General features: G+C 46.6%; 1 protein-coding gene across 1 annotated transcript; it reads left to right on the top strand.

The window, feature by feature from the left end:
• Positions 1 to 3088: 3088 nt before the first annotated feature.
• On the top strand, positions 3089 to 25457 carry tymp (thymidine phosphorylase; the record flags this gene model as incomplete). The annotated part of the gene is made up of 4 exons (XM_083940864.1): positions 3089 to 3113; positions 22317 to 22457; positions 24763 to 24903; positions 25309 to 25457. The coding sequence occupies 4 exons, from the start codon at positions 3089 to 3091 to the stop codon at positions 25455 to 25457; spliced, it is 456 nt and encodes a 151-aa protein (XP_083796990.1).
• Positions 25458 to 25947: the final 490 nt, after the last annotated feature.

The raw sequence follows: 25947 nt of genomic DNA, 5'->3' as shown, positions 1-25947 counted from the left end.
GCCTACCTTTTCAAAAAGGGATATGCCGCGACTACGGTGAAGAACATGTTGACGAATGTCGTCATGTTCCTCAGGCATGTTGAGAACTCCTTCCAGAAGGCAAGTAAGATGAAACAAAAGGATTTCACCACACTTCAGTATGAGCTCAAGAGAATCATGGCTGAAGTCCAGAGGAAAATTGTCGTCCACCGGCAAAAAGTGCTACGCCTTAAGACAGGTAAATGTTTTCAATTTCTTTAATTCTAATATTGTTTAATCAAATAAATCAAATCAAACTTTATTTTTATAGCCCAAATTCACAAATCACAGTTTGCCTCAGAGGGCTTTACAATCTGTACAGAAACAACACCCTCTGTCCTTCGACCCTCAGTTTAAGTGAGTGGAAACACTTGCCCCCCAAAAACTCTTTTAACAGGGAAAAAAATGCGAGAGAAAACTTAGGAAGGGCCACGGAGGAGGGATTCCTCTCCCAGGACGGCAGACGTGCAATAGATGTCATTTGTAAAGAGCAGATCAACAAAATCACAATGTATACAATTATAATAGATGGTTAACAGTAATGAAGGTACATAAGGAAGTATTACGGCAATAATAATGAAATGCACATAATGGAAATGTGACGAGTAGTAATGACAGTAGTAATGGTTTACAGTAAGGATAGTATGTTGTATGTTTACTTTCTGAAAATCAAATTGTATGTCCTATATATATTTTGTCATCAAAATGCATGCATGTCACACTGTTTTCACAGACAATCAGCTAAGTGCAGTGCAAGAAAATCAGTTCATGGTTATTGCCAGGAGAAAAATTCCTGAACTGTTCAGTAAGTAGACTTCATTATTATATATACATTGTATTCCTTCTTCCTTCCTCAGTAGCTTGCATTCTTAACTGTATTTTTCTGTATACATCTTGCCATGTTTTTTAGAAAGCTTAGCCCGCACTGGAGGAGAGAGGGATCATTCCAAGCTCATTGGCTACGTAATGGGCTACCTGTCCATACTCACCGGACACAGATCCATTGTACTCACTAACTTGACCAAGGAACATGTGATCAACTTTGAGACTTGGAGTCATGGCAAGAGATTCCAGGTTCTGGTTAGTATTTATTTAGGTGTGGTGGCTCCAACCAATAAACATTTAATTGGTGAAGATAACATTAGTTTTTTTGTTGAAGTCAGCATTTCATAGTCCCACACATTAGTCACCAGTGATTTGTTCTGCTCATTTAAAGTTGACCTCTCCATAGAAATACACTAATGTTGTGCATTTTGTATTCTAAGGTGGATGACCACAAAACTGTGAGATCATTTGGCCAAGCTGTATTTTCCCTCAACGATGAGGAATTTACTTGGCTTGAAAACCTGACTCATGGCATGTGCTGTAAGCCAGGCCAAGGCAGCGACTATGTGTTCCACTCAGCGCAAGGCAAGCAGATTCAGAAGCCGCTAAACTTCCTCCATCTGGCTTGGGTGGATGCCGGTATGAAGGGGACTGTCAGCTTCAACAAGATCCGGAGCAGCGTCTCCACCCAAGTAAGAACATCATATTAGTTGGATTCTGGCCATCGATCAGAATTTGGAAGTAGGAATCTTCGGCTAGAATTAGAAATAAGATGATGTTGATGTTTGCATATAAGTAGAAGTAGCAAATTTGGAGTGAACACATTTCAGAGACTGGATGTCATAAGTTATATCTTTATTGAGAGTGTTGATTAAACTGTTGAGACACAGTTGTTCAAAGGACTGTATTCATATCAAACTTTGTTAAAAACTTCTTTGTTTGGGTTTCCAGGCCAACCAACACCTCTCCGAAAAGGAGAGGAAGCAGGTGGCAAGGCAGATGTGCCATGACCCCAACACAGCAGAACGATTTTATGTCGCTCTGCCGGACAAAGTGATGGGGTATGAAGCGAGAAAGTTGCGAATGAAAGCCCTGCAGAGTGCTGTTGCAAACCCCTCTCCAGTTGACGAAAGTGATGATACACCCATCCTAACTGCTACAACAGAGACAAGCTCCAATGAAGAGGAACCTGTCTATGATGATGAACCAGAATCAAGCTCATCGATGTCTGAGGGGGAGTTGAGGAGGATGCGTCGAAAACGTGAGAGCTTTGTAAAGGGATGTGGAGTGAGTGTCCATGTTGTTTCTTCTTCATCAGAGGACGAACTCCCGTCACTTCCAAAGCGCAGAAAGAGGTTGAATTTCACACCTGAAAGCAAGAAATTGAAAAGTGACACGGCGGATATGCAAATCCAAATTAAGTCACCTAGAAAGTGCTCGGTGTCGGTTGAGAAATTGAGACAACCAGTTGCAAACTATTATTTGAGCAAAATGACTGCTATCAAGCCCCTGTTCAGGAGGAGGGAAGGCTTTGAGCGAGCAACTGATGCTGAGATGGAGAGTCTACAAGCACCGCTTTTTGAGCAGGCTCCAAGGGGTGCGCCCCTCATCCTCACACAGGAGAAATTCATGGAGGAAACCCCAGCAGGGCAGCCGATAGAAACTCCTGCCAGGGAGAACGAAGACCGTGTTCCTGAACCCCAAAATAAGATGACACCTGAGTGCGTGGAGGAAACGCTCACTGAGAACAGGCCAGCAACCCCAGCCCTGGAGAACAAAGTCCACGTTCTTGAGCCCCAAATTCAGATCACACCTGAGTGCCTGGAGAAAACGCCAGCTGAGAACAGGCCAGCAACCCCAGCCCTGGTGAACAAAGACTGTGTTGCTGAGCCCCCAAATCAGATGACACCTGAGTTCCTGGAGAAAACGCCAGCTGAGAACAGGCCAGCAACCCCAGCCCTGCTGAACAAAGACTGTGTTGCTGAGCCCCCAAATCAGATGACACCTGAGTGCCTGGAGAAAACGCCTGCTGAGAACAGGGCAGCAACCCCAGCCCTGCTGAACAAAGACTGTGTTGCTGAGCCCCCAAATCAGATGACACCTGAGTGCCTGGAGAAAACGCCTGCTGAGAACAGGGCAGCAACCCCAGCCCTGGAGAACAAAACGCTCGATGGAAACATCCCAGACACTCAGTGAGTATTTTTGAGTAGAGCACCAACTGTGTCCAGCAGGCCAGAGCACCAGCATGGAAAAAGTGATTGCAGCAAATAGTAAGTTCAGCGACAGCATTGACCAGATGGTGAGTTAAAGTAATTATGTTGGTTATAAGACACTTTATTTTACCTTTTCTCCACTGGAAGGACGGGCTTGAGGGCACTTTTTATGATTTGAAGACACTTTATTTTACCTTTTGTCCCCTGAAAGCACCCTTAAGAGCCTTTATTTTTCAGGTTTTGTCCACAAGAAGGGCACACTTGAGGGCAATTTTACTTTGTTTCCTTCACTGCACATGCACTCTTTACACATCTCCACTGGAGGGGCACCCTTGAAGAGAACTTTTTATGTTTTGACCAATGGAAGGGCACCCTTGAGGGCATTTTACTTTATTTCCTTCACTGCACAGGTTATGGTTTTCAGGGCACTCTTTACACATCTCCACTGGAAGGGCAGCCTTGAAGAGACTTTTTTTTATATTTTGACCAATGGAAGGGCAGCCTTGAAGAGACTTTTTTTTATATTTTGACCAATGGAAGGGCAGCCTTGAAGAGACTTTTTTTTATATTTTGACCAATGGAATGGCAGCCTTGAGGGCATTCTCTTTTTTGTATTGCATGGCCACCTCACAGGACTGATTTTATTATTTTAATTTTCATTATTTTTGCAACACAAACAATGTGTTAGTCTAATTTCACAGTGTGACACGTTTATCAGGCAGCTTTGAAGGCTGGGACACCTGACCTTTTCTGACCTCCCACAGATTACCGTACACTGAAAAATTTAAATGTTCTGCCAAAGTGTGTTAATGCTTTAAAAGCTCTTCGTCCCACAGAATTCCCATGTCTCCACTCCGCTTGGCTTCCTACATGTTAGATAAAGGTGAAGTAGTAATAAAGGAACGAATGCTTCCTGATTTTGGGAAATACACGTTTATTATGTTTTATCCACAGGATGTGCACGTTTTTGTGTTTCATTTAATGTAATTTCACAGTTGAGTGCACTATTTTATGTTTTGTCCCTTTATTTATGCACGTAAGGAACCAAATTACAACGTTTTCTTTAAGACATGGGCAGCCTTCAGGGCAGATTTCTAAGGGACTCCACAATCATGTTCATGTTCATAAATAAATGTTCCTAACAGCACAAATTTGCCTCTGCCTTTTGCTTTGGGTTTGGATAAACTTCTCATCGCCAGAGATGTCCATAGATGCAAATCTAGGAGTACTTCAAAGGCTCATAATACAAAGACTGTGAGAGGTATCAGGTCCATTCCTATACTAAATGGAAGCTTGGACCTTGCTGCATCAAACACAGGGGTCCGTGTCATTCTAGGTACCAGGACCAGTGAGTTATCAAGCCAGAGACTGCTTCCAAGTTCTGATCTATTGTGGTGCTCATAGGTGTAAATCTGGGGGTATTTCAAAGGCTCATAATACAAAGACAGTAAGAGGTATCAGGTCCATTCCTGTACTAAATGGAAGCTTGGACCTTGCTGCATCAAACACAGGGGTCTGTGTCACTCTAGGTAACAGGACCAGTGAGTTATCAAGCCAGAGACTGCTTCCAAGTTCTGATCTATTGTGGTGCTCATAGGTGTAAATCTGGGGGTATTTCAAAGGCTCATAATACAAAGACAGTGAGAGGTATCAGGTCCATTCCTGTACTAAATGGAAGCTTGGACCTTGCTGCATCAAACACAGGGATCTGTGTCACTCTAGGTACCAGGACCAGTGAGTTATCAAGCCAGAGACTGCTTCCAAGTTCTGATCTATTGTGGTGCTCATAGGTGTAAATCTGGAGGTATTTCAAAGGCTCATAATACAAAGACAGTGAGAGGTATCAGGTCCATTCCTATACTCAATGGAAGCTTGGACCTTGCTGCATCAAACACAGGGGTCTGTGTCACTCTAGGTACCAGGACCAGTGAGTTATCAAGCCAGAGACTGCTTCCAAGTTCTGATCTATTGTGGTGCTCATAGGTGTAAATCTGGAGGTATTTCAAAGGCTCATAATACAAAGACAGTGAGAGGTATCAGGTCCATTCCTGTACTAAATGGAAGCTTGGACCTTGCTGCATCAAACACAGTTTGCAGTGTTACTATAGGTGCATGTTGTCATGATGAGTTATTGAGACAGAAAGTTCTGCATTCCATGCTCGATGTTCCATGTTCCAAGATGAACAGGTGGCGTCTTACAATCCGTTTTACATGTTCCAGAATGTGCAGGTGTCGTCATGCATTCCATGCTACATGCTTCAAAATATACAGATGGTGTCATATACTCCATGCTCCATGCTCCATAATGTACAGGTGGCATCATACAGTCCATGCTCCATGTTCCAGAATATACAGGTGGTGTCATTTTTCCATGATCCATGCTGCAGAATGTACAGGTGGTGTCATACATTTCATGTTCCAGAATGGGCCTTGGAAAGGTACGTTTGTGAAGTGCATCATGAGTTTGGGACAAATGTTGTTTCAGACTGGGCTCAGGAGCATGTTTCAGACCACTTCAAAGGCTCATAATACAAAGACAGTGAGAGGTATCAGGTCCATTCCTATACTAAATGGAAGCTTGGACCTTGCTGCATCAAACACAGGGGTCTGTGTCACTCTAGGTACCAGGGCCAGTGAGTTATCCAGCCAGAGACTGCTTCCAAGTTCACATCTATTGCGGTGCTCATATATGTAAATCTGGAAGTACTTCTGAGGTTCACATTTCAAAGACAGTAAGGCACCAAACAGCTGACCTTTGAGGTTTCTGAAGGTCAGAGTTTTCTGATACTCGGCCCCCTGGCCCCCTGTGGTGTCCAGATGCACACATTTCAGTTTCAGACCCCAAACTTAATGCTTCTTTGAATAATTAAACAAAAGCTTTGCTAAAGGCTTTTATAGGCCCGATGTCACCAAACAGCTGACCTTTGACCTTTCTGTAGGTCAGAGGGGTCTGAACCTCTGCGCCCTGGTTGACTGTGGCGCACCGATGGACATACTCTAATTTCAGCCCCCTGACTTACAGCCTTTTTGAATTATTAAAGAAAAGATGGTTTTCCCTCCTATTTAAATTACTATTCTTACACACTGCCTTTTTGGCCGCTGCGCCGCGACCTTTGACCCAAGGGCCCCCAGATTCAGAACAGAGGATCCCCTGGAGACACTGAACAGTAATCTGAAGAAAGAAAATCCCAAAGTTCCCTAGAATTTTTTTTGCCTCTGTCAAAAACTTTAAATCAGGTCCTGTTTGACTTATACAGTGTTAGACCCTGTGGCCTGGGTGGAGGGTTTAGGAGGAGCTCCTGTTCTAGAGGTCGCAGGAGTCTGAATCTTCTATATGTTGTTTGGGGTCCTGAGACGAGCGGGTAGACATCATTCACGTGCCGCTCGGACGCGTACTTTTCGATGGGCATGGCTTTGAACATTCGCCCTCTCCAACATTTGAGTGCTTGCTGTTGCTACAAAAATGGACCAAACGGCATGAAACTTGGCCTACAGACATTACTTCTGACCCTTATAAGGCTCCCAGACCCCCAACTCTGTAGACCCTCAGCAAAGCTAAGTAGCTCTGTGGGGGACTTATCGCAATGGGACCGAAACAACCTGATAGAGGGCTCAGTGAAACACGACATAGTCAAAAATCAGGCTGAAATTCCTTAAAACAACATAAAAACTTTGCTTTACGTTTTCCGGATCACACCAAACAGCTGACCTTTGACCTTTGCGAAGGTCGTAGTGATCTGATACTCAGCATGTTTATTTCCTGTGGTGACACGATGCACAAACTCCAATTTCAGCCCCTTACCTCAATTCCTCTTTGAATTATTCCCAAAAAAACTTGCTTTAGGCTCATTTAGGCCCGAGGGCACCAAACGGCTGACCTTTGACCTTTGCGAAGGTCGCAGTGATCTGATACTCAGCATGTTTATTGCCTGTGGTGACACGATGCACAAACTCCAATATCAGCCCCTCACCTTAATTCCTCTTTGAACTATTCCCAAAAAAACTTGTTTAAGGCTTATTTAGGCCCAATGGCACAAAACGGCTGACCTTTGACCTTTTCGAAGGTTGTAGTAGTCTGGTACTCGGCACCTTGACCCCGCTGGGTGTCCCGATGCACATACTCAAATTTCAGCGCCCTACCTCACTGCCTATTAGAATTATTCCCAAAAAACCTTGCTTAAGGCTTCTTTAGGCCCGATAGCACCAACCAGCTGACCTTTGACCTTTCCGTAGGTCACAGGGGTCTGACACTCGACACCCTGGTTGACTGTGGCGCACCGATGGACATACTTCAATTTCAGATACCTACCATACAGCCTTTTTGAATTATTATAGAAAAGATGGTTTTCCCTCCTTTTTTAAATTTGAATTCTTACACACTGCCTTTTTGGCCGCTGTGCGGCGACCTTTGACCCCAGGGCCCCCAGATTCGCAACAGAGGATCCCCTGGAGACACTGAACAGTAATCCAAAGACAGAAAAGCCAAAAGTTCTTTAAAATTTTAGGAACTTTGGATAAACTTCTCATTGCTGAGGATGGCTGAAGATGCAAATCTATGAGTACTTCAAAGGCTCATAATTCAAAGACAGTGAGAGGTATCAGGTCCATTCCTGTACTAAATGGAAGCTTGGACCTTGCTGCATCAAACACAGGGGTCTGTGTCAGTCTAGGTACCAGGACCAGTGAGTTATCAAGCCAGAGACTGCTTCCAAGTTCTGATCTATTGTGGTGCTCATCGGTGTAAATCTGGAAGTACTTCAAAGGCTCATAATACAAAGACAGTGAGAGGTATCAGGTCCATTCCTATACTCAATGGAAGCTTGGACCTTGCTGCATCAAACACAGGGGTCTGTGTGACTCTAGGTACCAGGACCAGTGAGTTATCAAGCCAGAGACTGCTTCCAAGTTCTGATCTATTGTGGTGCTCATAGGTGTAAATCTGGAGGTACTTCAAAGGCTCATAATACAAAGACAGTGAGAGGCATCAGGTCCATTCCTGTACTAAATGGAAGCTTGGACCTTGCTGCATCAAACACAGGGGTCTGTGTCACTCTAGGTACCAGGACCAGTGAGTTATCAAGCCAGAGACTGCTTCCAAGTTCTGATCTATTGTGGTGCTCATAGGTGTAAATCTGGAGGTATTTCAAAGGCTCATAATACAAAGACAGTGAGAGGCATCAGGTCCATTCCTGTACTAAATGGAAGCTTGGACCTTGCTGCATCAAACACAGGGGTCTGTGTCACTCTAGGTACCAGGACCAGTGAGTTATCAAGCCAGAGACTGCTTCCAAGTTCTGATCTATTGTGGTGCTCATAGGTGTAAATCTGGAGGTATTTCAAAGGCTCATAATACAAAGACAGTGAGAGGCATCAGGTCCATTCCTATACTAAATGGAAGCTTGGACCCAAAGCTTGGACCCAAAGTTCTTTAGAATTGTTTTTGCCCCTGTGAAAAACTGTAAATCAGGTCCTGTTAGACTTATACAGTGTTAGACCCTGTGGCCTGGGTGGAGGGTTTAGGAGGAGCTCCTGTTCTAGAGGTCGCAGGAGTCTGAATCTTTGATATGTTGTTTGGGGTCCTGAGACGAGCGGGTAGACATCATTCACGTGCCGCTCGGACGCGTACTTTTCGATGGTCGTGGCTTTGAACATTCGCCCTCTCCAACATTTGAGTGCTCGCTGTTGCTACAAAAATGGACCAAACGACATGAAACTTGGCCTACAGACATTACTTCTGACCCTTATAAGGCTCTCAGACCCCCAACTCTGTAGACCCTCAGCAAAGCTAAGTAGCTCTGTGGGGGACTTATCGCAATGGGACCAAAACAACCTGATAGAGGGCTCAGTGAAACACGACATAGTCAAAAATCAGGCTGAAATTCCCTAAAACAACAAAAAACTTTGCCGTACATTCTCCGGATCGAACCAAGCGACTGACCTTCCACCTCTCCAGAGGTCCCAGGAGTCTGATACTCAGCATGTTTATTGCCTGTGGTGACACGATGCACAAACTCCAATTTCAGCCCCTTACCTCAATTCCTCTTTGAATTATTCCCAAAAAAACTTGCTTTAGGCTCATTTAGGCCCGATGGCACCAAACGGCTGACCTTTGACCTTTGCAAAGGTCGCAGTGATCTGATACTCAGCATGTTTATTGCCTGTGGTGACACGATGCACAAACTCTAATATCAGCCCCTCACCTTAATTCCTCTTTGAACTATTCCCAAAAAAACTTGTTTAAGGCTTATTTAGGCCCAATGGCACAAAACGGCTGACCTTTGACCTTTTCAAAGGTTCTAGTAGTCTGGTACTCAGCACCTTGACCCCGCTGGGTGTCCCGATGCACATACTCAAATTTCAGCGCCCTACCTCACTGCCTATTAGAATTATTCCCAAAAAACCTTGCTTAAGGCTTCTTTAGGCCCGATAGCACCAACCAGCTGACCTTTGACCTTTTTTCAGTAGGTCACAGGGGTCTGACACTCGACACCCTGGTTGGCTGTGGCGCACCGATGGACATACTTCAATTTCAGATACCTACCTTACAGCCTTTTTGAATTATTATAGAAAAGATGGTTTTCCCTCCTTTTTTAAATTTGAATTCTTACACACTGCCTTTTTGGCCGCTGTGCGGCGACCTTTGACCCCAGGGCCCCCAGATTCGCAACAGAGGATCCCCTGGAGACACTGAACAGTAATCCAAAGACAGAAAAGCCAAAAGTTCTTTAAAATTTTAGGAACTTTGGATAAACTTCTCATTGCTGAGGATGGCTGAAGATGCAAAACTATGAGTACTTCAAAGGCTCATAATACAAAGACAGTGAGAGGTATCAGGTCCATTCCTGTACTCAATGGAAGCTTGGACCTTGCTGCATCAAACACAGGGGTCTGTGTCAGTCTAGGTACCAGGACCAGTGAGTTATCAAGCCAGAGACTGCTTCCAAGTTCTGATCTATTGTGGTGCTCATAGGTGTAAATCTGGAAGTACTTCAAAGGCTCATAATACAAAGACAGTGAGAGGTATCAGGTCCATTCCTGTACTCAATGGAAGCTTGGACCTTGCTGCATCAAACACAGGGGTCTGTTTCACTCTAGGTACCAGGACCAGTGAGTTATCAAGCCAGAGACTGCTTCCAAGTTCTGATCTATTGTGGTGCTCATCGGTGTAAATCTGGAAGTACTTCAAAGGCTCATAATACAAAGACAGTGAGAGGTATCAGGTCCATTCCTGTACTCAATGGAAGCCTGGACCTTGCTGCATCAAACACAGGGGTCTGTGTCACTCTAGGTACCAGGACCAGTGAGTTATCAAGCCAGAGACTGCTTCCAAGTTCTGATCTATTGTGGTGCTCATAGGTGTAAATCTGGAGGTATTTCAAAGGCTCATAATACAAAGACAGTGAGAGGTATCAGGTCCATTCCTATACTCAATGGAAGCTTGGACCTTGCTGCATCAAACACAGTTTGTAGTTTTACTATAGGTGCATGTTGTCATGATGAGTTATTGAGACAGAAAGTTCTGCATTCCATGCTCGATGTTCCATGTTCCAAGATGAACAGGTGGCGTCTTCCATTCCTTTTTACATGTTCCAGAATGTGCAGGCGTCGTCATGCATTCCATGCTACATGCTTCAAAATATACAGATGGTGTCATATACTCCATGCTCCATGCTCCATAATGTACAGGTGGCATCATACAGTCCATGCTCCATGTTCCAGAATATACAGATGGTGTCATTTTTCCATGATCCATGCTGCAGAATGTTCAGGTGGTGTCATACATTTTATGTTCCAGAATGGGCCTTGGAAAGGTACGTTTGTGAAGTGCATCATGAGTTTGGGACAAATGTTGTTTCAGACTGGGCTCAGGAGCATGTTTCAGACCACTTCAAAGGCTCATAATACAAAGACCGTGAGAGGTATCAGGTCCATTCCTATACTAAATGGAAGCTTGGACCTTGCTGCATCAAACACAGGGGTCTGTGTCACTCTAGGTACCAGGACCAGTGAGTTATCAAGCCAGAGACTGCTTCCAAGTTCTGATCTATTGTGGTGCTCATAGGTGTAAATCTGGAGGTATTTCAAAGGCTCATAATACAAAGACAGTGAGAGGCATCAGGTCCATTCCTATACTAAATGGAAGCTTGGACCCAAAGCTTGGACCCAAAGTTCTTTAGAATTGTTTTTGCCCCTGTGAAAAACTGTAAATCAGGTCCTGTTAGACTTATACAGTGTTAGACCCTGTGGCCTGGGTGGAGGGTTTAGGAGGAGCTCCTGTTCTAGAGGTCGCAGGAGTCTGAATCTTTGATATGTCGTTTGGGGTCCTGAGACGAGCGGGTAGACATCATTCACGTGCCGCTCGGACGCGTACTTTTCGATGGGCGTGGCTTTGAACATTTGCCCTCTCCAACATTTGAGTGCTCGCTGTTGCTACAAAAATGGACCAAACAGCATGAAACTTGGCCTACAGACATTACTTCTGACCCTTATAAGGCTCCCAGACCCCCAACTCTGTAGACCCTCAGCAAAGCTAAGTAGCTCTGTGGGGGACTTATCGCAATGGGACCAAAACAACCTGATAGAGGGCTCAGTGAAACACGACATAGTCAAAAATCAGGCTGAAATTCCCTAAAACAACAAAAAACTTTGCCGTACATTCTCCGGATCGAACCAAGCGACTGACCTTCCACCTCTCCAGAGGTCCCAGGAGTCTGATACTCAGCATGTTTATTGCCTGTGGTGACACGATGCACAAACTCCAATTTCAGCCTCTTACCTCAATTCCTCTTTGAATTATTCCCAAAAAAACTTGCTTTAGGCTCATTTAGGCCCGATGGCACCAAACGGCTGACCTTTGACCTTTGCGAAGGTCGCAGTGATCTGATACTCAGCATGTTTATTGCCTGTGGTGACACGATGCACAAACTCTAATATCAGCCCCTCACCTTAATTCCTCTTTGAACTATTCCCAAAAAAACTTGTTTAAGGCTTATTTAGGCCCAATGGCACAAAACGGCTGACCTTTGACCTTTTCGAAGGTTCTAGTAGTCTGGTACTCAGCACCTTGACCCCGCTGGGTGTCCCGATGCACATACTCAAATTTCAGCCCCCTACCTCACTGCCTATTAGAATTATTCCCAAAAAACCTTGCTTAAGGCTTCTTTAGGCCCGATAGCACCAACCAGCTGACCTTTGACCTTTCCGTAGGTCACAGGGGTCTGACACTCGACACCCTGGTTGACTGTGGCGCACCGATGGACATACTTCAATTTCAGATACCTACCTTACAGCCTTTTTGAATTATTATAGAAAAGATGGTTTTCCCTCCTTTTTTAAATTTGAATTCTTACACACTGCCTTTTTGGCCGCTGTGCGGCGACCTTTGACCCCAGGGCCCCCAGATTCGCAACAGAGGATCCCCTGGAGACACTGAACAGTAATCCAAAGACAGAAAAGCCAAAAGTTCTTTAAAATTTTAGGAACTTTGGATAAACTTCTCATTGCTGAGGATGGCTGAAGATGCAAAACTATGAGTACTTCAAAGGCTCATAATACAGAGACAGTGAGAGGTATCAGGTCCATTCCTGTACTCAATGGAAGCTTGGACCTTGCTGCATCAAACACAGGGGTCTGTGTCAGTCTAGGTACCAGGACCAGTGAGTTATCAAGCCAGAGACTGCTTCCAAGTTCTGATCTATTGTGGTGCTCATAGGTGTAAATCTGGAGGTACTTCAAAGGCTCATAATACAAAGACAGTGAGAGGTATCAGGTCCATTCCTATACTCAATGGAAGCTTGGACCTTGCTGCATCAAACACAGGGGTCTGTGTCACTCTAGGTACCAGGACCAGTGAGTTATCAAGCCAGAGACTGCTTCCAAGTTCTGATCTATTGTGGTGCTCATAGGTGTAAATCTGGAGGTATTTCAAAGGCTCATAATACAAAGACAGTGAGAGGTATCAGGTCCATTCCTATACTCAATGGAAGCTTGGACCTTGCTGCATCAAACACAGTTTGCAGTGTTACTATAGGTGCATGTTGTCCTGATGAGTTATTGAGACAGAAAGTTCTGCATTCCATGCTCGATGTTCCATGTTCCAAGATGAACAGGTGGCGTCTTACAATCCGTTTTACATGTTCCAGAATGTGCAGGTGTCGTCATGCATTCCATGCTACATGCTTCAAAATATACAGATGGTGTCATATATTCAATGCTCCATGCTCCATAATGTACAGGTGGCATCATACAGTCCATGCTCCATGTTCCAGAATATACAGATGGTGTCATTTTTCCATGATCCATGCTGCAGAATGTACAGGTGGTGTCATACATTTCATGTTCCAGAATGGGCCTTGGAAAGGTACGTTTGTGAAGTGCATCATGAGTTTGGGACAAATGTTGTTTCAGACTGGGCTCAGGAGCATGTTTCAGACCACTTCAAAGGCTCATAATACAAAGACTGTGAGAGGTATCAGGTCCATTCCTATACTAAATGGAAGCTTGGACCTTGTTGCATCAAACACAGGGGTCTGTGTCACTCTAGGTACCAGGACCAGTGAGTTATCAAGCCAGAGACTGCTTCCAAGTTCACATCTATTGTGGTGCTCATAGGTGTAAATCTGGAGGTATTTCAAAGGCTCATAATACAAAGACAGTGAGAGGCATCAGGTCCATTCCTATACTCAATGGAAGCTTGGACCCAAAGCTTGGACCCAAAGTTCTTTAGAATTTCTTTTGCCTCTGTCAAAAACTGTAAATCAGGTCCTGTTAGACTTATACAGTGTTAGACCCTGTGGCCTGGGTGGAGGGTTTAGGAGGAGCTCCTGTTCTAGAGGTCGCAGGAGTCTGAATCTTTGATATGTCGTTTGGGGTCCTGAGACGAGCGGGTAGACATCATTCACGTGCCGCTCGGACGCGTACTTTTCGATGGGCGTGGCTTTGAACATTCGCCCTCTCCAACATTTGAGTGCTCGCTGTTGCTACAAAAATGGACCAAACGACATGAAACTTGGCCTACAGACATTACTTCTGACCCTTATAAGGCTCCCAGACCCCCAACTCTGTAGACCCTCAGCAAAGCTAAGTAGCTCTGTGGGGGACTTATCGCAATGGGACCAAAACAACCTGATAGAGGGCTCAGTGAAACACGACATAGTCAAAAATCAGGCTGAAATTCCCTAAAACAACAAAAAACTTTGCCGTACATTCTCCGGATCGAACCAAGCGACTGACCTTCCACCTCTCCAGAGGTCCCAGGAGTCTGATACTCAGCATGTTTATTGCCTGTGGTGACACGATGCACAAACTCCAATTTCAGCCTCTTACCTCAATTCCTCTTTGAATTATTCCCAAAAAAACTTGCTTTAGGCTCATTTAGGCCCGATGGCACCAAACGGCTGACCTTTGACCTTTGCGAAGGTCCCAGGAGTCTGATACTCAGCATGTTTATTGCCTGTGGTGACACGATGCACAAACTCTAATATCAGCCCCTCACCTTAATTCCTCTTTGAACTATTCCCAAAAAAACTTGTAAAGCTTATTTAGGCCCAATGGCACAAAACGGCTGACCTTTGACCTTTTCGAAGGTTCTAGTAGTCTGGTACTCAGCACCTTGACCCCGCTGGGTGTCCCGATGCACATACTCAAATTTCAGCCCCCTACCTCACTGCCTATTAGAATTATTCCCAAAAAACCTTGCTTAAGGCTTCTTTAGGCCCGATAGCACCAACCAGCTGACCTTTGACCTTTTTTCAGTAGGTCACAGGGGTCTGACACTCGACACCCTGGTTGACTGTGGCGCACCGATGGACATACTTCAATTTCAGATACCTACCTTACAGCCTTTTTGAATTATTATAGAAAAGATGGTTTTCCCTCCTTTTTTAAATTTGAATTCTTACACACTGCCTTTTTGGCCGCTGTGCGGCGACCTTTGACCCCAGGGCCCCCAGATTCGCAACAGAGGATCCCCTGGAGACACTGAACAGTAATCCAAAGACAGAAAAGCCAAAAGTTCTTTAAAATTTTAGGAACTTTGGATAAACTTCTCATTGCTGAGGATGGCTGAAGATGCAAAACTATGAGTACTTCAAAGGCTCATAATACAGAGACAGTGAGAGGTATCAGGTCCATTCCTGTACTCAATGGAAGCTTGGACCTTGCTGCATCAAACACAGGGGTCTGTGTCAGTCTAGGTACCAGGACCAGTGAGTTATCAAGCCAGAGACTGCTTCCAAGTTCTGATCTATTGTGGTGCTCATAGGTGTAAATCTGGAAGTACTTCAAAGGCTCATAATACAAAGACAGTGAGAGGTATCAGGTCCATTCCTGTACTCAATGGAAGCTTGGACCTTGCTGCATCAAACACAGGGGTCTGTGTGACTCTAGGTACCAGGACCAGTGAGTTATCAAGCCAGAGACTGCTTCCAAGTTCTGATCTATTGTGGTGCTCATCGGTGTAAATCTGGAAGTACTTCAAAGGCTCATAATACAAAGACAGTGAGAGGTATCAGGTCCATTCCTATACTCAATGGAAGCTTGGACCTTGCTGCATCAAACACAGGGGTCTGTGTGACTCTAGGTACCAGGACCAGTGAGTTATCAAGCCAGAGACTGCTTCCAAGTTCTGATCTATTGTGGTGCTCATAGGTGTAAATCTGGAGGTACTTCAAAGGCTCATAATACAAAGACAGTGAGAGGTATCAGGTCCATTCCTATACTCAATGGAAGCTTGGACCTTGCTGCATCAAACACAGGGGTCTGTGTGACTCTAGGTACCAGGACCAGTGAGTTATCAAGCCAGAGACTGCTTCCAAGTTCTGATCTATTGTGGTGCTCATAGGTGTAAATCTGGAGGTATTTCAAAGGCTCATAATACAAAGACAGTGAGAGGTATCAGGTCCATTCCTATACTCAATGGAAGCTTGGACCCTGCTGCATCAAACACAGTTTGCAGTGTTACTATAGGTGCATGTTGTCATGATGAGTTATTGAGACAGAAAGTTCTGCATTCCATGCTCGATGTTCCATGTTCCAAGATGAACAGGTGGCGTCTTCCATTCCTTTTTACATGTTCCAGAATGTGCAGGTGTCGTCATGCATTCCATGCTACATGCTTCAAAATATACAGATGGTGTCATATACTCCATGCTCCATGCTCCATAATGTACAGGTGGCATCATACAGTCCATGCTCCATGTTCCAGAATATACAGATGGTGTCATTTTTCCATGATCCATGCTGCAGAATGTACAGGTGGTGTCATACATTTCATGTTCCAGAATGGGCCTTGGAAAGGTACGTTTGTGAAGTGCATCATGAGTTTGGGACAAATGTTGTTTCAGACTGGGCTCAGGAGCATGTTTCAGACCACTTCAAAGGCTCATAATACAAAGACTGTGAGAGGTATCAGGTCCATTCCTATACTAAATGGAAGCTTGGACCTTGTTGCATCAAACACAGGGGTCTGTGTCACTCTAGGTACCAGGACCAGTGAGTTATCAAGCCAGAGACTGCTTCCAAGTTCACATCTATTGCGGTGCTCATATATGTAAATCTGGAAGTACTTCTGAGGTTCACATTTCAAAGACAGTAAGGCACCAAACAGCTGACTTTTGAGGTTTCTGAAGGTCATAGTTTTCTGATACTCGGCCCCCTGGCCCCCTGTGGTGTCCAGATGCACAAATTTCAGTTTCAGACGCCAAACTTAATGCTTCTTTGAATAATTAAACAAAAGCTTTGCTAAAGGCTTTTATAGGCCCGATGTCCCCAAACAGCTGACCTTTGACCTTTCTGTAGGTCAGAGGGGTCTGAAACTCGGCACATTTGTCACCTGTAGCGTCCCAATTCATATACTCATGTTTCAGCCCCCATACTTACAGCGTTTTTTAATTATTCAGGAAAAGCTTTGCTAAAGGCTTTTGTAGGCCCGATGTCACCAAACAGCTGACCTTTGACCTTTCTGTAGGTCAGAGGGGTCTGAACCTCGGCGCCCTGGTTGACTGTGGGGCACCGATGGACATACTCTAATTTCAGCCCCCTGACTTACAGACTTTTTGAATTATTAAAGAAAAGATGGTTTTCCCTCCTATTTAAATGACTATTCTTACACACTGCCTTTTTGGCCGCTGCGCCGCGACCTTTGACCCCAGGGCCCCCAGATTCAGAACAGAGGATCCCCTGGAGACACTGAACAGTAATCTGAAGAAAGAAAATCCCAAAGTTCTCTAGAATTGTTTTTGCCCCTGTGAAAAACTGTAAATCAGGTCCTGTTAGACTTATACAGTGTTAGACCCTGTGGCCTGGGTGGAGGGTTTAGGAGGAGCTCCTGTTCTAGAGGTCGCAGGAGTCTGAATCTTCTATATGTTGTTTGGGGTCCTGAGACGAGCGGGTAGACATCATTCACGTGCCGCTCGGACGCGTACTTTTCGATGGGCATGGCTTTGAACATTCGCCTTCTCCAACATTTGAGTGCTCGCTGTTGCTACAAAAATGGACCAAAGGGCATGAAACTTGGCCTACAGACATTACTTCTGACCCTTATTAGGCTCCCAGACCCCCAACTCTGTAGACCCTCAGCAAAGCTAAGTAGCTCTGTGGGGGTCCTATCACAATGGGACCAAAACAACCTGATAGAGGGCTCAGTGAAACACGACATAGTCAAAAATCAGGCTGAAATTCCCTAAAACAACAAAAAACTTTACCGTACATTCTCCGGATCACACCAAACAGCTAACCTTTGACCTTTTTAAAGGTCGCAGGAGTCTGAAACTCAGCATGTTTTTTTTCCTGTGGTGACACGATGAACAAACTACAATTTCAGCCTCTTAACTCAATTCCTATTTGAATTATTCCCAAAAAACCTTGCTCTAGGCTTATTTAGGCCCGATGTCCCCAAACAGCTGACCTTTGACCTTTCTGTAGGTCAGAGGGGTCTGAAACTCGACACATTTATCACATGTAGCGTCCCAATTCATATACTCACGTTTCAGCCCCCTGACTTACAGCGTTTTTGAATAATTTAAAAAAAGCTTTGCTAAAGGCTTTTGTAGGCCCGATGTACCCAAACAGCTGACCTTTGACCTTTCTGTAGGTCAGAGGGGTCTGAACCTCGGCGCCCTGGTTGACTGTGGCGCACCGATGGACATACTCTAATTTCAGCCCCCTGACTTACAGCCTTTTTGAATTATTAAAGAAAAGATGGTTTTCCCTCCTATTTAAATGACTATTCTCACACACTGCGTTTTTGGCCGCTGCGCCGCGACCTTTGACCCCAGGGCCCCCAGATTCAGAACAGAGGATCCCCTGGAGACACTGAACAGTAATCTGAAGAAAGAAAATCCCAAAGTTCTTTAGAATTTCTTTTTGCCTCTGTGAAAAACTGTAAATCAGGTCCTGTTAGACTTATACAGTGTTAGACCCTGTGGCCTGGGTGGAGGGTTTAGGAGGAGCTCCTGTTCTAGAGGTCGCAGGAGTCTGAATCTTCTATATGTTGTTTGGGGTCCTGAGACGAGTGGGTAGACATCATTCACGTGCCGCTCGGACGTGTACTTTTCGATGGGCGTGGCTTTGAACATTCGCCCTCTCCAACATTTGAGTGCTCGCTGTTGCTACAAAAATGGACCAAAGGGCATGAAACTTGGCCTACAGACATTACTTTTGACCCTTATTAGGCTCTCAGACCCCCAACTCTGTAGACCCTCAGCAAAGCTAAGTAGCTCTGTGGGGGTGCTACAGTCCCCTGCGGAGCTCCTGTATCACAAACCACCATATCAGACAGGAGGAGGTGGAGGAGGAAGAGGTGGAGGAGGAGGAGAAGTGGAGGAGGAGAAGAGGTGCTGCACAGGAGAGCTCACAGCGGGGGATTGAAGGCGGAGGAGAGGAAGCATTTGGGGCAGTGAGGGTGTGTGGGGGTCTGGAGGTGTCATGGAGACGACAGAAGGCTGTGAGCTGAACCTATTGAAGAATCTGTTCAGCTCGTTTGCCCTCTCCAGGCTGCCTGGTGACCGTCTGCAGCTCACCTTACACCCAGTGATCTGCTTCAAACCAGTCCACACATCCCTCACATTGTTCTGCTGAAATTTGGCCCCCAGCTTCCTCCTGTAGGTGTCTTTACAGGTCCTCAGCATATCCCAGTGACCACTTGGACTCACCTGAGGCAAACAGTCAAGCCTAGAGTGTAACTTTGGTACATATGTCTTCTTTTTACCCAAACAATACATTTTAATTTTTATCCCTGAATTTCAAAAGAAAATTCTCAAGGAAAGACAGAAAAAAAATATGAAGTTTGATGTTGAAATCATTCAAATTAGATAATCTATGGGCATTTTACAGCTCTGAGAATTTTGGGGAAAATGAATGTAATAGATTAGTTAGAGGAAACCATCCATTTTGCCATCTAACAGGTACAGCGCCACCTGCTGTCTGGTTGTATATTGCATGGTGAGCAATCTTGATGAAACTGGTATCAAAAAAAGCAGAAAAATATGAGGAATCCAGCGTCGAAGGAATGAACCTTCTATCTAATAAGGGTGATTTTTAAAAGCCAATTAAGTGAATTTCCAGAAATCGAAATGAGGGGATTTTCTGGCTCAGCTGGCTGAGAGAAACCTTTCTGGCTTGGTCTCGTCTCTCTAGGACCTTTCTAAAAATTTGGGAAATGGTTAGGGTTACCCCTTGTTAGGGTTAGGGTTAGGGTTGGGGTTGGGGTTAGGGTTAGGGTTAGGGTTGGGATTAGGGTTAGGGTTGGGGTTAGGGTTAGGGTTGGGGCTAGGGTTAGGGTTAGGGTTAGGGTTGGGGTTGGGGTTAGGGTTGGGGTTAGGGTTAGGGTTGGGGTTAGGGTTAGGGTTAGGGTTAGGGTTGGGGCTAGGGTTAGGGTTAGGGTTAGGGTTGGGGTTGGGGTTAGGGTTAGGGTTGGGGTTAGGGTTGGGGTTGGGGTTAGGGTTGGGGTTAGGGTTAGGGTTAGGGTTAGGGTTGGGGTTAGGGTTGGGGCTAGGGTTAGGGTTGGGGTTAGGGTTAGGGTTAGGGTTGGGGTTGGGGTTGGGGTTAGGGTTGGGGCTAGGGTTAGGGTTGGGGCTGGGGTTAGGGTTAGGGTTGGGGTTGGGGTTGGGGTTAGGGTTGGGGTTAGGGCTAGGGTTAGGGTTAGGGTTGGGGTTGGGGTTGGGGTTAGGGTTAGGGTTGGGGTTAGGGTTGGGGTTGGGGTTAGGGTTCACTATCGTCATGACGATGACGATGGTGATGATGGTGATGATGCGTTCAGGGACCCTTCAGTGACAGTGACCCGTGTGTGTTTCAGGCGCCCCCTGGCTGCGGCTCCATTACGAGGATCCGGCTCCGACTCCAGACCAGACGAGTCGACTGCAGAGCGCTCTGACTCAAACAACAACAAACAGCAGCGACGCACAAACACGGAGTTTAGTGGAAGAACTCCTGCTGCCGGCTTAACGCACCTTCATCATTCATGAAAGGAGGGATGATTTATTATGACTCATCATCTGTTCACACGTGATCAAAGCGTTTATGAAGATATAATAAATGATAATCACGAGCACACACTGACTCAGACTTATGGTGGTTAAGGAAGACATTGTTCACATTGTATTTAATTCATGCAAATAAAGGATTTACAACGTGTGTGTGTATATGTGTGTGTATGTGTGTGTGTGTGACGTCAGTATATTTAAATAAAATAAATGTACAAACAGCCTTAAATGTAAAACACACGGATGATAGGGTTAGGGTTGGGGCTAGGGTTAGGGTTAGGGTTAGGGTTGGGGTTAGGGCTAGGGTTGGGGATAGGGTTAGGGTTGGGGTTAGGGTTGGGGCTAGGGTTAGGGTTAGGGTTGTGGGGTTAGGGTTAGGGTTGGGGCTAGGGTTAGGGTTAGGGTTGTGGGGTTAGGGTTAGGGTTGGGGTTAGGGTTAGGGTTAGGGCTAAAGTTGGGGTTAGGGTTAGGGTTAGGGTTAGGGTTAGGGTTGGGGCTAGGGTTAGGGTTGTAGGGTTAGGGTTAAGGTTGTGGGGTTGGGGTTAGGGTTAGGGTTAGGGTTAGGGTTGTGGGGTTAGGGTTAGGGTTAGGGTTGTGGGGTTAGGGTTAGGGTTAGGGTTGTGGGGTTAGGGTTAGGGTTGGGGTTAGGGTTGGGGGTTAGGGTTAGGGCTAGGGTTGGGGCTAGGGTTAGGGTTGGGGTTGGGGTTAGGGTTAGGGTTAGGGTTGGGGTTGGGGCTAGGGTTAGGGTTAGGGTTGGGGTTAGGGCTAGGGTTGGGGTTAGGGTTAGGGTTAGGGTTAGGGTTGGGGTTGGGGTTGGGGTTAGGGTTAGGGTTGGGGTTGGGGCTAGGGTTAGGGTTGTGGGGTTAGGGTTAGGGTTAAGGTTAGGGTTGTGGGGTTAGGGTTAGGGTTGGGGTTAGGGTTAGGGTTAGGGTTGGGGGTTAGGGTTAGGGCTAGGGTTAGGGTTGGGGTTGGGGTTAGGGTTAGGGTTGGGGCTAGGGTTAGGGTTAGGGTTAGGGTTAGGGTTGTGGGGTTAGGGTTGGGGTTGGGGTTAGGGTTAGGGTTGGGGCTAGGGTTAGGGTTGGGGTTAGGGTTAGGGTTAGGGTTAGGGTTGTGGGGTTAGGGTTAGGGTTGAGGTTAGGGTTGGGGTTAGGGTTAGGGTTGGGGTTGGGGTTCACCATCGTCATGACGATGACGATGGTGATGATGCGTTCAGGGACCCTTCAGTGACAGTGACCCGTGTGTGTTTCAGGCGCCCCCTGGCTGCGGCTCCATTACGAGGATCCGGCTCCGACTCCAGACCAGACGAGTCGACTGCAGAGCGCTCTGACTCAAACAACAACAAACAGCAGCGACGCACAAACACGGAGTTTAGTGGAAGAACTCCTGCTGCCGGCTTAACGCACCTTCATCATTCATGAAAGGAGGGATGATTTATTATGACTCATCATCTGTTCACACGTGATCAAAGCGTTTATGAAGATATAATAAATGATAATCACGAGCACACACTGACTCAGACTTCTGGTGGTTCAGGAAGACATTGTTCATATTGTATTTAATTCGTGCAAATAAAGGATTTACAACGTGTGTGAGTGTGTGTGTGTGTGTGTGTCTGTGTGTGTGTGTGTGTCTGTGTGTGTGTGTGTGTGTGTTTGTGTGTGTGTCTGTGTCTGTGTGTGTGTGTGTGTGTGTGTGTGTGTGTGTCTGTGTGTGTGTGTGTGTGTGTGTGTGTGTGTGTCTGTGTCTGTGTGTGGGTGTGTGTGTATGTGTGTGTGTGCAGGTGTCGTGGTGGCGGTCGACGGTTTGACTTTAGCTGAAGTTCTTCATAAATTGGGGGCGGGACGATCAAAGGCCGGTGAACCTGTCAATCACAGCATAGGGGCGGAGCTACTGGTGACGCCGGGTCAGAGGGTCAAGAGAGGTGAGATGATGAAGATGATGATGATGATGAAGATGATGATGGTGGTGATGATGGTGATGATGACCAAAAGTTAGGGTTAGGACTAGGGCTAGGGGGGTTAGGGTTGGGGTTAGGGTTAGGGTTAGGGTTGTGGGGTTAGGGTTAGGGTTAGGGTTGGGGTTAGGGTTAGGGTTAGGGTTAGGGTTGGGGTTAGGGTTAGGGTTAGGGTTGTGGGGTTGGGGTTAGGGTTAGGGTTGGGGTTAGGGTTGGGGTTGGGGCTAGGGTTAGGGTTAGGGTTAGGGTTGGGGCTAGGGTTAGGGTTAGGGTTAGGGTTGGGGTTAGGGTTAGGGTTAGGGTTGGGGCTAGGGTTAGGGTTAGGGTTAGGGTTGGGGCTAGGGTTAGGGTTAGGGTTGGGGCTAGGGTTGGGGTTAGGGTTGGGGTTGGGGTTAGGGTTGGGGTTGGGGCTAGGGTTAGGGTTAGGGTTGGGGTTAGGGTTAGGGTTAGGGTTGGGGCTAGGGTTAGGGTTAGGGTTAGGGTTGGGGCTAGGGTTAGGGTTAGGGTTAGGGTTGGGGTTAGGGTTAGGGTTAGGGTTAGGGTTGGGGCTAGGGTTAGGGTTAGGGCTAGGGTTAGGGTTAGGGTTGTAGGGTTAGGGTTAGGGTTTGGGGTTAGGGTTAGGGTTAGGGTTAGGGTTGGGGTTAGGGTTGGGGCTAGGGTTAGGGTTAGGGTTAGGGTTGGGGTTAGGGTTAGGGTTAGGGTTAGGGTTGGGGTTAGGGTTAGGGTTAGGGTTAGGGTTAGGGTTAGGGTTAGGGTTGGGGTTGGGGTTGGGGTTGGGGTTAGGGTTAGGGTTAGGGTTGGGGCTAGGGTTAGGGTTAGGGTTAGGGTTGGGGTTGGGGTTAGGGTTAGGGTTAGGGTTGGGGTTGGGGTTAGGGTTAGGGTTAGGGTTGGGGTTAGGGTTAGGGTTGGGGTTAGGGTTGGGGTTAGGGTTAGGGTTAGGGTTAGGGTTGGGGTTGGGGTTAGGGTTAGGGTTGGGGTTAGGGTTGGGGTTAGGGTTAGGGTTAGGGTTAGGGTTAGGGTTGGGGTTAGGGTTGGGGTTAGGGTTAGGGTTAGGGTTAGGGTTAGGGTTGGGGCTAGGGTTAGGGTTAGGGTTGGGGCTAGGGTCAGGGTTAGGGTTAGGGTTGGGGTTGGGGTTAGGGTTAGGGTTAGGGTTGGGGTTGGGGTTGGGGTTGGGGTTAGGGTTAGGGTTGGGGTTGGGGTTAGGGTTAGGGTTAGGGTTAGGGTTAGGGTTGGGGTTAGGGCTAGGGTTAGGGTTAGGGTTGGAGTTAGGGTTAGGGTTGGGGTTAGGGTTGGGGTTAGGGTTCACCATCGTCATGACGATGACGATGGTGATGATGCGTTCAGGGACCCTTCAGTGACAGTGACCCGTGTGTGTTTCAGGGTTAGGGTTAGGGTTAGGGTTAGGGTTAGGGTTAGGGTTAGGGTTGGGGCTAGGGTCAGGGTTAGGGTTAGGGTTGGGGTTGGGGTTGGGGTTAGGGTTAGGGCTAGGGTTAGGGTTAGGGTTAGGGTTGGGGTTAGGGCTAGGGTTAGGGTTGGGGTTAGGGCTAGGGTTAGGGTTAGGGTTGGAGTTAGGGTTAGGGTTGGGGTTAGGGTTAGGGTTAGGGTTAGGGTTGGGGTTGGGGTTGGGGTTGGGGTTAGGGTTCACCATCGTCATGACGATGACGATGGTGATGATGCGTTCAGGGACCCTTCAGTGACAGTGACCCGTGTGTGTTTCAGGCGCCCCCTGGCTGCGGCTCCATTACGAGGATCCGGCTCCGACTCCAGACCAGACGAGTCGACTGCAGAGCGCTCTGACTCAAACAACAACAAACAGCAGCGACGCACAAACACGGAGTTTAGTGGAAGAACTCCTGCTGCCGGCTTAACGCACCTTCATCATTCATGAAAGGAGGGATGATTTATTATGACTCATCATCTGTTCACACGTGATCAAAGCGTTTATGAAGATATAATAAATGATAATCACGAGCACACACTGACTCAGACTTCTGGTGGTTCAGGAAGACATTGTTCACATTGTATTTAATTCGTGCAAATAAAGGATTTACAACGTGTGTGAGTGTGTGTGTGTGTGTGTGTATGTGTGTCTGTGTGTGTGTGTGTGTCTGTGTGTGTGTGTGTGTTTGTGTGTGTGTGTCTGTGTGTGTGTGTGTGTGTGTGTGTGTGTGTGTGTGTGTGTGTGTGTGTGTGTGTGTGTGTGTGTGAGTGTGTGTGTGTGTGTGTGTGTGTGTGTCTGTGTGTGGGTGTGTGTGTATGTGTGTGTGTGCAGGTGTCGTGGTGGCGGTCGACGGTTTGACTTTAGCTGAAGTTCTTCATAAATTGGGGGCGGGACGATCAAAGGCCGGTGAACCTGTCAATCACAGCATAGGGGCGGAGCTACTGGTGACGCCGGGTCAGAGGGTCAAGAGAGGTGAGATGATGAAGATGATGATGATGATGAAGATGATGATGGTGGTGATGATGGTGATGATGACCAAAAGTTAGGGTTAGGGTTAGGGTTAGGGTTGTGGGGTTAGGGTTAGGGTTAGGGTTGGGGTTATGGTTAGGGTTGGGGTTAGGGTTAGGGTTAGGGTTAGGGTTGGGGTTAGGGTTAGGGTTAGGGTTAGGGTTAGGGTTGGGGTTAGGGTTAGGGTTGGGGTTAGGGTTAGGGTTAGGGTTGGGGTTAGGGTTGGGGTTAGGGTTGGGGTTAGGGTTGGGGTTAGGGTTGGGGTTGGGTTAGGACTAGGGTTCACCATCGTCATGACGATGACGATGGTGATGATGGTGATGATGCGTTCAGGGACCCTTCAGTGACAGTGACCCGTGTGTGTTTCAGGCGCCCCCTGGCTGCGGCTCCATTACGAGGATCCGGCTCCGACTCCAGACCAGACGAGTCGACTGCAGAGCGCTCTGACTCAAACAACAACAAACAGCAGCGACGCACAAACACGGAGTTTAGTGGAAGAACTCCTGCTGCCGGCTTAACGCACCTTCATCATTCATGAAAGGAGGGATGATTTATTATGACTCATCATCTGAACCCGCTTACATCCACACATCTGGACCCAGAGAACCCGTTTACATTCATCTGGACCCAGAGAACCCGTTTACATTCATCTGGACCCAGAGAACCCGTTTACATTCATCTGGACCCAGAGAACCTGTTTACATTCATCTGGACCCAGAGAACCTGTTTACATTCATCTGGACCCAGAGAACCTGTTTACATTCATCTGGACCCAGAGAACCCGTTTACATTCATCTGGACCCAGAGAACCTGTTTACATTCATCTGGACCCAGAGAACCTGTTTACATTCATCTGGACCCAGAGAACCTGTTTACATCCACACATCTGGACCCAGAGAACCTGTTTACATCCACACATCTGGACCCAGAGAACCTGTTTACATCCACGAATCTGGTACTTTTGTACTTTAACTTCCATCCGTGTTTTAAAAAACAAACAAAAGTTCT

This window comes from Echiichthys vipera (assembly GCF_963691815.1).
Source record: "Echiichthys vipera genome assembly, contig: SCAFFOLD_43_1, whole genome shotgun sequence".
Classification (NCBI taxonomy): domain Eukaryota; kingdom Metazoa; phylum Chordata; class Actinopteri; order Perciformes; family Trachinidae; genus Echiichthys; species Echiichthys vipera.
The sequence above is the reverse complement of the archived record's forward strand: the minus strand, read 5'-3'. Positions and strand labels throughout refer to the sequence as shown.